This window comes from Sphaeramia orbicularis, chromosome 21 (genome assembly GCF_902148855.1).
Source record: "Sphaeramia orbicularis chromosome 21, fSphaOr1.1, whole genome shotgun sequence".
NCBI lineage: Eukaryota > Metazoa > Chordata > Actinopteri > Kurtiformes > Apogonidae > Sphaeramia > Sphaeramia orbicularis.
Window position 1 is genome coordinate 40,663,563 of NC_043977.1, and position 13,982 is coordinate 40,677,544.

The 13,982-nt window shown below is 35.3% G+C and overlaps 1 protein-coding gene across 1 annotated transcript in view; it reads right to left on the reverse strand.

The window, feature by feature from the left end:
* Positions 1-13,935, reverse strand: part of cryl1 (crystallin, lambda 1) — a 49,341-nt gene extending 35,406 nt beyond the window's left edge. The window contains exons 1-3 of the mRNA XM_030125304.1: positions 13,641-13,935; positions 11,121-11,228; positions 9,596-9,722 (exon numbers count right to left, since the gene is read on the reverse strand). Coding sequence (XP_029981164.1) covers positions 9,596-9,722; positions 11,121-11,228; positions 13,641-13,678 — 273 coding nt within the window. The 5' untranslated portion in view covers positions 13,679-13,935. The remainder of the gene's footprint in view (positions 1-9,595; positions 9,723-11,120; positions 11,229-13,640) is intronic.
* Between the last annotated feature and the right edge of the window lie 47 nt (positions 13,936-13,982).

Consider the following 13,982-nt stretch of genomic DNA (forward strand, 5'->3'; position numbering starts at 1 on the left):
CATATTCATGAACATTGCTGTATAAAAAATACACCCATGTAAATATGCCAGAATTAGTAAAAATAACTACTTTTCATCTGCAGTCCCTAGGCAGGTGGCAGAAACAAAACATAAAACAGCCAACATTAATACATCACTTGTTTGGTGTAAATTAAAAAATTAAAAAATACGCATAATAATGACATAGGCATCATCAAAACAAACAAACAGACAAACAAATAAACAAAAAACAAACAGACTTAGGATGATCACAGGGGCATTAACCACTATACTTACATCCAATTTAACAGAGAAAGTACATGGGTGATGAAATGTTTTAAGTGAGTTTTAAAAGCGTTGTATGTTGGACACTCTCTTGTTGGGAGGAGCAGGCTATTCCAGAGTTTACCTCCTACTATTGACAGTACATTTTGGCCATAAGTGGTGCGTCTGAATGGTATCACACAATTCCCACTTACAGAGGCCTGTGTACTACCTCTGCTTTCAAATCTTTGGAAGAAGCCATGCAGCAGGGGAGGGGCAAGGTATGTATTACCTGTGTTACTTTAGTTGGGTTGTCTACATATTGATGATGTGAAATGTTCAGAGTAATAGTAGAGAAAATGTAGCTTTTATTCATTTAATCACATTGTGAGGGTCAAGAATACAAACTAAGTTCACTTTAGACAACCTGGAAGCTTCTGGCAAATTGTTGTCATGACATAACTTCTAAGATCTGGGGTATGTTCTGATAATAGTTTTTGCTTGGGAAGGTTCCTCATTGATGATTACATAAAAAAATAAAAAAAGAGCTTCCTTAATTCTGTACATAACCAAGTACGGACCTTCAACGCTTTAAGTGTCTCCTTCAACAGAGGATAAAGTGGACTTTTAGAGAAGGAGAGGAAATACTGACAATGAGGGCTGTTTGTTTATGGATAATGTTGAATTGATAAATATGCTGTAATTATTGTAGGAAAATGCTGAATTGTTGAGTCTGTTTGTATGACTGTACTGCCATGATCATATTGTTGTGTATAATTCAATTACTGCATTATGTATTAGTTTTGGCTGAATGCTAAAATTAGGAAAAATGGAGTTTGATTCTTGTATTAAGGTAGTGATAAAGGTGTAAAAGCACTCGAGTGGTTGGATTAAATAAATTTATACTTCTTCCTACTCCTTTTCGACCATGCAAAATTCAGACTTGCACGTACTTGAAGATAGATTCTGTTCATTTAAATGTTATTTTGTTTTTGTCTTATTAGGGATCGAGCAGAAAGGTGAGGCCCTCTCACTCACTGAGTGAGAGGCCTTGCCTTGAAGCAAGGCCCTATTGTTTTTTGTTCGTTTTGATATTATTATTCTACCATTCGCAACTTTCAACTGGATTTTGACCCCCTAAACATGCTCAAAAACTCACCAAATTTGGCACACATGTCAGGTCTGGCAAAAATTTTGATAAAATATAAAAATTAACCCCATAAGTGCCAAAATGTGCTCTCTAGCGCCACCTATGCGAAAAAAAAAAAACATAAGGGCCCTAGTGGCTAGTAGGAATATCGTAGAGACATGAAACCAACGACAAAATGTTTGGTGGATGAAGCACTACAAATGATATGCTGACACCCATGACCTAACAGGAAGTTCGTAATATGCCTTTCAAAATAAAATTTCTAAAACTAACTCGTCTAACACCATTTGTCATATCGACTTCTAAACAACCCCAAAAGATAGAGTGAGCACGTGATTTGTTGGGCTCAATTAAACGAAAGTTTTGGCATTGGTTTCATGTGTCTACGACATTCCTACTGGAAGTTAGCAATTTGAGCATTTTATTTTGAAAGGCAAATTCTGAACTTCCTGTTGGAGTTAGGTCATGAGTGTCAGTGCGTGATTTGTCGGGCTCGATGAGACGAAAATTTTGACGTTTGTTTCATGTTTCTACGACATTCCTACTGGCCGCTAGGGCCGTTTTTGTGATTCTAGGGGGCGCTAGAGAGCTCATTTTAGCACCTATGGGTATAATTTTTACATTTTATCAAATTTTTTGCCAGACCTGACATGTGTGCCAAATTTGGTGAGTTTTTGAGCATGTTTAGGGGGTCAAAATCCAGTTCAAAAACACTGAAGTATAATATAAAAACGAACGAAAAACAATAGGGCCTTGCTTGCAGGGAAGGCCTCTCACTGTGTGAGAAGGCCTTACCTTTTGGCTCGGTCCCTAATAAAAAATTAATTGCATCACTGGGCACAGCTCTGATTCAAATGAATGATATTTGACATTGAAATAACAATGTTTCTTCTACTCGGGTGAGTTTGAGTGTGAGGCTCTTGAAGGTGATGTTATTCTCTTTGTTAGGTTATTTGTTAATCCACAGTTCAGACTAAACTGTGACAGGTCTGGCCTTGTTTTCATGATTCCAAACAGATCTTTAGTGCAGGTATTGGAAACATAAACCGAACATAAAACTGAGGTGATTTGTAGTTTTACTGTGGCTGTGAGCTATAATGTAAACTATCAGCTGATGCAGACACTGGAGGTTATGAGACAGTGTTATTTTTACTATCTGAGTTTTTGTTTGAAGGAGAAATCCTTGATTTAATAAATATGCGTCTACCAATGTAACAGTATGAGAGCAGCTGGATTCTCTCAGCACTACAAATGTCTTTTCCAAGGTCCTTGTGAACTCTCCTTCATATCTAACCTCATGAAATTTTTCATTGTAGTCAAGAGGAAGAGATTAGGAAGTGGAGAAAGGAAGTAACTGGTCACTTTTGGACAATGCGACTGCAACCCCAGGTTCCCTCTACTTGTAATCACTGGAAAACTCTAAATGAATCTGCCAAAAGCATTACAGACATCTAGAACTTTGGTTTCTCTTCCAAATGTTTGAAGGTACCACATTCATCTGTACAATTTCTGACAGGAGAGTGAAGGGTGTTGTGTGAAGTTAGGTGAAGGTTGAAGTGTTTTATCCAAGTTTGACAAATGACAATGACAAATTACTACCAGGAACACACAAACTTATTATTGTTACAGTCAAAATTACTCAAATTTACAGACATCGTGGACTATCAAACAGCTCAAATAATGCACAAAGCTAAAAATAATCTATTACCAACAAATATACAGAAATTATTCTGTATTCATGAGGGGGGTTATAATTTAAGGGGGAAAATTTACTTTAATGTTCGTTTAACATGTACAACCAGGAAAAGTTTTTTGTTTCAGTCAGCGGGGTGAGACTGTGGAACAGATTCAATATAGAGTTAAAGCAATGTCCAAGCATGAAACCATTTAAAAGGAGGTACAAAGACATGATCTTTCAGAGATACAGGGATGAGGGAGGTGTTGGGTATCACTGGGTGTTATAAGGATGTACAAGTATATATATATGTGTGTATATGTATGTGTATTATTATACCATGAGTATATGTAAATTATATTTATATTTCTTAATAATAATATAAGTATATAGTAGTAAGTCAGAAAAAAAATTATTTAACAATAAGTATCAGGCATTAGAGCAGGGGTGTCAAACTGATATTAGTTCAGGGGCCACATACAGCCCAAAATGACCTGAAGTGGGCCGGATGATTAAAATAATAACATAAGTATATATAAATAATATCAATTCCAAAATTTGTATGTCTAACTACTATGTTTTAGAGTGGAAAAAGGTAAAATTATATTATCAAAATGTTTACATCTACAAACTATCCTTTAAAAAATGTGGAAAAACATGAACAACCATGAATAAAATTAAATTTATTAAGAAAAAATGTGCAGTTTTAACAATTTATGCCATTATTTGGCCTCAGCTTCTCATTTTCACATGTTCATCACAACTTACAGATCACAGTGGATCTACAAATACACAAAACGTTTAATAACAGGCAGAATATTAGTGATATTAAATTTAATTCTCTTAAGACATTTCAGATTGTTCATATTTGTTCAGGTTGTTCACATTTTTAGTAAAAGGCTAGTCTGTAAATATACAATTTTTTGTGTAATTTTACTTTTTTTTTAACAATAAAAATAAGAGAAAAATTTGTGGTTTTCATTATTTATAGTTTATTATGATAGTATTTTACTGGTCTGACCCACTTTAGATTGAATTGACCTATAATTATTTTAACATCCTTGATTGTGAATTTCTTCAGTGTAAGTTCTGTATTTCACTAATTCATCCCGCGGGCCGGATTGGACCCTTTGGAGGGCCAGTTTTGGCCCCCGGGCCGCATGTTTGACACCCCTGCATTAGAATATAGCTATGTTTAGACTAAGAAGCTTATCATTGTTATTAATTATTTAGGGAAAAGGGGTGGGAGTTTATAAGTTATACTTCTCACTCGTTTTTGAATATTTATTTTATGTCTTATGTGTAAATGTTTTGTCTGTTTATTTATTTTCAGTGTTTTTACATTCACATTCAAAATAAATACTTTAATCCATCAATCAGTCAATCAATCAATTACAACAAATATATAAAAAAGACAGAATATACTGAATACAATTAACCAAAGTGTGCATCCATTTTCAACTTGACTATTTGCAGCAGGTGTGAGACCCTTCACTGTACAGGCTAGTGTAGGTTAAATAAGCAGAACCTGGTGTTCATAAACAGAGAAGCCCTGATCAATAAGGTGAAACAGAGGGTATCAGAGTATCAGGAAACACGGGGGTGACTCACTAAAAAAGAAAACTCTGCATATTTCTTCTTGTCATTTCCCTGTTTCTAATAAATCCTCTATTGTTTCTTGCGAGGGTGAACTCACTGCGGACTATTGATTTTCTTTTCTTTTCTGTTTTTTTTTGGCCTTACGTGTCTTCCTCTAAATGGTCCTTGGATCAGTCCTGCTATAATGAAGAGCACCATTGTCTTCTGAATAAAGTCATGGTGACACGTAAAACATTTCCTTGGCTTAAAAACTCCACTTTCAACATTATTTTAACTGGCAGTGTCAAACATGGCTGTGTTGAAATAAGTTCATGTCCTTTGCTGAATGTGTTTGTGTCCTTAGGATGAAAACAACAAGGCAGGTGATTTGGCATAAATGGTTCTACAGCAGGGAAGTACTTTCATTTTTTTCTAAAGGACAGTTCATACAGTGGTAAAAAATTTCCTCCATACGTGTCTAGAAAAAGTCAGTGGTGACACTGTACTGAAGTATTCATTTGAAGTAGGTATTTCTATTATATATAAATTCATAACTGTATTTTATTATATTAGATGTAAATATTGTACTTTTATTCCACTACTTATGTCTGACAGCTTTAGTTCCCTTTCATTTTACAGTTTTTCCATCTCTTTCCTGTCCAAAGAAATCAACATATCTCCAAATGTGTTGATATGAATATTTGTGATTAACTGAGGGATAAAGTGTTTCTTAAGTAAAAAATTATTCTCTCTCTTGGGTAATACAACTCTAAAAACCTTCTTGTATTTGCTAAAAAATGAACTGTCACAAAGCTGGAAACATGTTTGTTTTGAGCTAAAGACTTTTTAGAGATACTTTCTCACAGGACAGTGATGTTACAATGATGATCTTCAAGATTATGATGCATTGTTGTAGCCTACACTATGCAGCAGTATATGAAGTAGTCCAAATGACTCAATTTGACACAACTGCAGCAGTACAATTCAACATACACATCCATGAAGTAGTAAAATAAATCTAAAAACAACATACAGTGGCAAAACAATGACAAGGAAATTTTTAATGTAGAATGAGTACTGTAACTTTTTAGTTTTGCTGATAAAATGTATACTTTCTCTTATTTTACTTATAGTGAAGTATTTTCACAATGTGGTATAAGTACATTTACTTCAGTAAAAGACATGAATACTTCTTCCACCACCACTCTAAATAAAGCTTAAACTTTTACCCACTGAACACATGCCCTCTTCACCGTGTACACTGCAAAGCTACAGCTACAAAAACACTTGTGTTAGCAGCATGTTGAACATCCTAGATTTAATGCTTATATGCACAAAGAGTACACCCAGTTTAAGTTTTGTGGTGGACATGTGATATCCTAATATACCATAACTAACATGTTCCAACAACGCTGATCATTTCTAAAGTAATACTGTTATAAGGTATATGCAAATATATATTCACGTTTGTTTAAATGCACAAATCAGTGTCTGAGGTGTTATATATGACAAGAAGTAATGTTGCTCCCCCATCAGGATACAATGCGCAACTTTGAAAATGTCACAGCACATTGTGCTGAACCCACTGCCCTGCTTAAAACAGGATTACACAACACTAATATTTAGAAGAAAATACAACTACAGTAGCTACTCAAATAATAAATTATAAGAAATAAAACAACAAATAAACTGTCCTGATGTTTTTTTCTGAGCCTTCTTGGAAGCCAATTTACAAATGTTGAAAAAAAAAACTGACATTGTTAGTGTCACTTTTGACAACAATTTTGATATTTTGTCTCATGTATTTCATGTGTAATGTATTTCATCCTTGGCTTCCTTCACATTTTTAGGAAAAATAGCAAGGATTCCATGTATGTTGCTTCATTGGACAAAGAATAACCAGGGAACAGACCATATCCGGACAATGAGGCTACCTGTCAGTAGGCTGTACACTTATTTCTGAGCCTTTGTTTAAAATGGCTGTAATTCCAAAATTGTTAATTCAGTATTTTTGTTAATCCCACTGAATTAAACCTGAAAGCCAACACTTTAATAACGTCTTGGTTTTTTCATTTCACATCCACTGTGTGCACAGAGAAAAAAATGACAAAATTTGGATCACTGTTCATATACATGGACCTAACTGTAAATGCCTCTTCTCCTTAATACATTTGCTATAACACACAGTTCAGGGCCATAATTGTGCTTGATTTGTAAATATGTTATTTAGATTTTACCAGTACATCTTTGAACTATTTTTCTTCAAACCTAACAAGTACCATCTTCTAAATGTGTTCACAGTTTATGATAAATTATCCATGTACTTCTGTTGTAATTAATCTTCCTCAGTAACAGCATGAAGCAGCTCTGTATGTTTGGAGAATTGTGCAGTTTCTTACTGACCTTATTCTCTGACATTGGGGTTTGCTCTACCATTATAGCACAAGGTTGTTTTCACAGCGCCTGTGCAAAGTGACAAATACAATTATGACAAGAGATCACTACAGTGCAGGACATCATGGTTACCTCACTCTCACTTGTTCCACTTTTGTTTATACCAATGTCTGAGTGCCATGTGAAAATCTACAACCTGTTTTTAACCCATAAAGACCCAAACATCCACCGGCAACCAAAATCATTCACTGATATAGAATGTTAAATAACTGTTGATAGACTAATCCTATCAATGCATGTAAATAATTGGTGTAAAAAGCAGTTTGTCATCCTTTCATGGTCATCAGATATGACCCATTTGGACGTTCCGAGGCTCTCTAGTTCCCGTGGAAGCACCGTCATCTTCTACAACATTGATTCACCAGTAAAACCCATGGAGTTGGATCAGTGACAGTGGATGGAGACACTTATTTTATGTTCAGTTAATGATATATTTTGTAGAAAAAACAATCTTTTTCTTCAGTTTTCTCTGCTTTAGATATAATAACCCTTGACTTTAATCTGAGCTTTAATGAACATCTACATAATCAGTACATTAAATATAGGAAAATACCTGATTTTCACTTAAAAACGCAAAAATACAGAGCATAATATGAGAGTAAATGGTGGTAAATCACTCGAACAAGGTTAAAAATAGGGAAAACTTCACTGGAACTGCCACAAAAACAGCACCAGGTCTTTACGGATTAATAACATTGTGATGGTCAATTTCAATGAGAAAATTTCTTTTTGTAGAATATCATTAAACTCTGACTGCAATAGCAACACCTAAGTCCCGTCACTTAGAAACCTAGGGGAACCTCTGACATTTTAATCAGATATTTCCACAGTCTTGCTGTGTTAGTTCTCATTTTCTTCTTATTGATCGAGGAATTCAGCCCATATCAGTCTGAACAGGCAAAAAAAGAACAAATGTTTAACAGTTTAATATTGTCAAGCCCTTTTTCATTCTTAGTTAATATAAGATATGAAGACAAATCAACAAATAAACAAACAATGTTGCACTCTTTGATTCACAAAGATGAAAATATGAGTGTAGCCAGGTTTTGACCATATCCAGGATCTCATTTGGGTAAAGTTGTTCATGTTTGACTAAAGCCAATACAATGACTAAAAAACAGTGACTAAGAGCTGATTGATCTGTATTAACACCTGGAGGACACACAGGTGCCATAGTTAGAGCGTCTCAAAAATCAATTTCATTTTCTCTTCAGATCACGGTGTTATTTAAACCAGTTAATCTCCAACATGATAATAGCCCCCCCAAAAAATTTCAGCAAAATCCATCAACGTTTGACCCCCCCACCACAAAGTATGAAGGGCCCGTCAAAAAACACCAAAAATGCTCATTTTAACCCAGAAAACCACATATAATGAGGTCTTAAGTGTCCACAAATTGCTTTTTCTGGTATTTTACAGCGTCTCTGTAATATCAACTTCATAGGTTATTGTATCAGGTGATATTTAAGTGAAAATAAGGTGATTTTAAGATAAAATAACTCAATTACAGGCTAAAAACCTGAAACAGAAAGAAGTTCAGAACAGTAAATCTAGTTGAATACAATGTCTATTTTCTTAACCCCCTTTTCAGCAAAATACAGGTTTTAGTTAAAGACAAATTTAGCCGAACACTTAAATAATAAGGCTAAATACAAGATCTAAGGTTGCATAAATCAAAGACTTTAATGATGACATGGTTCTGATAATCTGGACATACTTTTACACATGTACATTTATTCAGATATTACTCGCTCTATAGTTTCTCTTCCATTTCATTCTTGAGAAACTGTGGTAGCTTGATTCTGTGGGAACCAGACACTAAGATGATGTTCCCTCTATGGGCACCATCCATGGCTGCACTCTCATATTCACACCTATGGGCAATTTAGATTAACCAATTAACCTATCAGTGTATGTCTTTGGATGGTGGGAGGAAGCCGGAGTACCTGGAGAGAACCCACGCAGACATGGGGAGAACATGTAAACTCTACACAGAAAGGTCCCACCTCCATTGACTGGTGTTGGAATCGAACCCAGGACCTTCTGTCTGTGAGGCACGAGTACTATCCACTGCACCACTGTGTCGCCTGAGACAATAGCCCTCATTTGTCTGTACTGCAGTTGTCTTGCCATGGCTGCTTTGGTTTCTATTGGTACTTCTTTCTCAAAGAGACTTAGTACCACAAGAGACTCAGTCAGGTACCACATGTGGCACAGTATGAATGTCTTTACTTTAGGCACTTTAGTATCCATTTAGTATCCATTAAGCATGGTAATACATTTAAAAACAGCATTTTGTGGCGTTTTTTGACGGGCCCTTCATACTTTGCGGGGGGGGGCAAACGTTGATGGATTTTGCTGAAATTTTTTGGGAGGGCTATTATCATGTTGGAGATTAACTGGTTTAAATAACACCATGATCTGAAGAGAAAAGTGATTTTTGAGACGCCCTAGCCATAGTTCATCTTATTGGAGGGACTGGTCCAGTGTGTTACCTGAACGAAGAAGGCTCCCTCCAGTGCCTGAGCGAGGTCATCATAGTTGCTGAATAGGGCAATCTGCTGTGTGGCATTGAGCTCCCCTCTCAACATGTGGGCAGCCTCCAGCTCCTCCAGCTGTTTCCTGAACCAGTGCAGAGCGACAGAAGCTGCTAACACACACTATATTTAAAGTAACATGACACTTTATGTTAAATGTAACATGACTTATTGAATAGTCATGTTCACAATATACACAAACAATCAAACAAAACTTTTCAGGCTTCTGTTTTTTGCACTGTGGTATGTGGATGTTGTCAGGTAAGTTCTCCAGTCAAAGCAAAAATCTAACAACAATATGTGACTACAGTCTTTTGTGACAGTGCCAGCTGTTAGAGTATTTATCAGACATTGAGTCAAAATGATATACCCTGCACTTAGAACAAGCAGGTCAGTGACTCCCTCTACTGTTTAAGCAGAACAAGAGCAGGAGAACTATTTACAAAATGATAAAATGAATAAAGGAACATCTGAAAGCCAATGACATTGTATTACATGTGTTTTTCTGATAGTAATCACTCAAAGTGAAGGTTTAGGGCCTTAACAAAAAGCTCTTTGTCACTCTACAGTAATGTTTAACTTGTGATGACTTGGCTGCAAAAGAAGGCTGAGCATGTGTTTTTTTTCCTGTGTGTAAGAGGAAGTCACTGATCATGCAATGTCCATGTGTGTCCACTGTGAGAACTGGAAGGAAAACAAGTTATATTTCGGACAGGGCCCTCGTGACTCATTAGAGCACCGTGGCCTGGCCATCCTTTATGTTTAGGATGAACTGCTCGAATTGGTGACTTCTTTTAATCATTTCTGAAGTCCTGTTTCTTTAGATTTATTTTAGGTGATGATAAGTTCTTGTTGCTTTTGTCTTTTGCTTTTATTATTTGATTTGTTTTTGTACTGACATTTTGCATTGTTGCATCTTGTTTTGACTTTTGTGAAACTTTACATTATGCAGCACCTTAAATATCCTTATGAAGCTGATTCATATTTAAATTACATTGCAAACAGACACAAATGTAGTGACAGTAACTAAAGTTACCTCAAGACATGACAAACCAATGAGTCCATTTTTTCCTTAGCCTGAACAAAACAAAGATGGAATTGACTGAATGTCTGAGTTTTGGAGAAAATGTCTGTAGCTAAACTACAATTCAAAGACATTTTTGTGTTTAAGACAAGCAAATCAGCCCTGTCTCAAAGTAATAACAAGGATACACAAAATAAATTGTATTTACTGTGGTGTGTTGTATTTGCATAGGTTAAAGTCAGAATACTTTTTCTTATACAAATATTTGGTCTTTCAAACTATATCAACCTGGGAGGAATAATGGTCTATGTGTTTATGAGTCTGAGAGTAAATTATTCCTTAGACTGTCTTTACAGTGACAGCAGAGCTTAAGTTGATGAACTACTACTGTAAGACTTTATTTAATGATATAGTGCTCTGTGCTACATAAAAACTGCAGCCCTACACATTAGAGCTGACCTGATCTCTTTGATGGCCTTGGCAGCCTGTCCAGGTTGGTTGTCATAGATCTTCACATTGTAGCCTCCACTGGCAAACACCATGGCCCAGGAGCGACCGATGAGCCCACTGAAAAACATGGCCAAAAAAATGGTTTAACAACAACTCAGATTATTCTTGTGCATACTATAATGGTTTCATTTGTCATTTTGGCAGTGCTTTATTTTGCATCATCCATTGTCATTGATTAACTGTAAATTTATGACAATTTTAACTGCAGAAGTAGTAATGCATTGAATAATGTGTGAATTACATATAGTTCTACAGATTAGTGCCTCCTCTGTAAACCTTTCTTGCTTGATGAAAATTCAAAATGACAATGACAATACAGGCTATCTCATCTCATCTTATATTGCTACCTGTTGATTGTTGTAATATCTGCATTGGGATTGTGAATATAACAGTCCAGTCACCTCTAATGTGTGCTTTATTTTATTGTGAATGCTTTAGTTCTGAATGCACATCGACACCCTTTCAAGTTCTACTTTTTATAATTATTGTTTATTCATATTGCTCACATATGGGTCATTCCATATGAAATCAACAGATTTTAAGAAAATTTCCCACCTGACCCTCTCAGATTTTTCTAAAATTCTTACATACTTATAGAACATTATATATGATGGGAAAATCCAAAATTTCAAGGCTTAATTGTAAATAGTTCCAAAGTTATGACCATTTGAAGTAGGTAGGGGGTACTCTAAAATTGCGACTTGAAATTTTTGGCTATTTTCAGGCTTCTATAACTTCTGAACAACAAGAGCTAGAGGTCTGAAATTTTCAGAATCATTTCACAGGAATCTATAGTCCTAAGAAATGGGAAAATATTTACTTAAAATTTATAATTGCATGTCACAGAGAATGACAAAGTTGAGATTTTATACATTGCGAACTTCTAAAATGCCACATTTGGCCACCCATTACACAAAAACTAATCATATTCATTAGAAATTTTATGTGCTATATCTTGGCTGCTTAGGGAATGGATCTGTGTAAAATGAAGGTCCTATGTTATGTTATGTATGATATATGAACAGCTTAAAATCAAAACTATCTGTCCGACTTTCGGATTCAAAGGTCAATATCAGCATGTGGGATAGGTAGTATCACAAAATAAAAGACACAATGTGAAAGTACAGGAATTGCCCTAAATTTTGACACCAAGCACAACTTGCTTCATAAATCCTTCTATGTTAAATGTTCAAATTAAATATGGACGTTTTTGCCCCCATATTTTAGCCATATTTTAGCCATTTATGGTTAAAATATGGGATTTATAGAAGCAAGTTGTGCTTGGTGTCAAAATTTAGGGCAATTCCTGTACTTTCACATGATGTCTTTTATTTTGTGATACTACCTATCCCACATACTGATATTGACCTTTGAATCCGAAGGTCGGACAGATAGTTTTGATTTTAAGCTGTTCATATATCATACATAACATAACATAGGACCTTCATTTTACACAGATCCATTTCCTAAGTAGCCAAGATATAGCACATAAAATTTCTAATGAATATAATGATTTGTTTTTGTGTAATGAGTGGCCAAATGTAGCATTTTAGCCGTTTGCGATGGATAAAATCTCAACTTTGTCATTCTCTGTAACATGCAATTATAAATTTTAATTAAATATTTTCATATTTCTTAGGACAATAGATTCCTGCAAAATGATTCTGAAAATTTCAAACCTCTAGCTCTTGTTGTTCAGAAGTTATAGAAGCCTGAAAATAGCCGAAAATCTCAAGTCTTAATTTTGGTCGCAATTTTAGGATACCCCTACCAACTTCAAATGGTCATAACTTTGGAACTATTTACAATTAAGCCTTGAAATTTTGGATATTTCCATCATATATAATGTTCTATAAGTATGTAAAAATTTAGACAAATCTGAGAGGGTCAGGTGGGGACCACTTGATGAAATTATATGGAATGACCCATATAACTGCATTAAAGGACATTATATTTTGGGTTGGGATCGTATAGACAAATGGGATAATATGCATTCAAGTATACAATTGCAACACTTAAAATCCACACAAATAAATCACTGAACATATAACTGCGATGTTTGGCTTTTCCTGTCCAGGGTTATGAAAGGTCACTTCAGAAGATTATGCAAAATAACCGAAAAATACACATAAATAATTTCTTTTAAACATAAAGACAGACACAAAGCTCTTATGATAGAGGCAGGTTTAAGACTGAACCTTGTAAAGTACAAAGTACAGTGAAGAAGACATCTAAAAATGTATTCAGAATCGCACTGCAAGATGGACTACAACATTAAACTATACCATGCAAACACCATATCACAATTCAATGCAACACAACACATGCCAAATATTAGCTCATAATTTGTTGAAACACCATAAAGACACTTAGAAAGAAGAAACTTGCATCTCCCTCAAGTAGCATTAGATTTCTAAACCACTTCACAGCCCACAGAAAAACATCACTGAAGCGCGTTTTCTTGCTCACCTGCCAATGACAGTGATGGTCTTATTAGATGAGTTCATTTTAATACTATTACACAGACTTCTGCTGTGACTATCGATTATATTTCTGCAGAGTCCTGTCAATTCTCTCGCACCGCCCCACAGAGTCACGTTGGCGAAACCCAGTACGGACGCCTGTAAGGCCCAAAACACTCTGACAGATATAGCAAAATGTGTTTTCCCCGTGACAAACAGAGCACTGACGCACACATGAGATCATCAGCTGTTGTTATTGGCACAAAAGTTATAATTAACGTGTAATTTAAGTTACTGATGATAAACTTTTGTAAGCCATAGTTTCTTGTAAACGTAAATGACCTAGCCG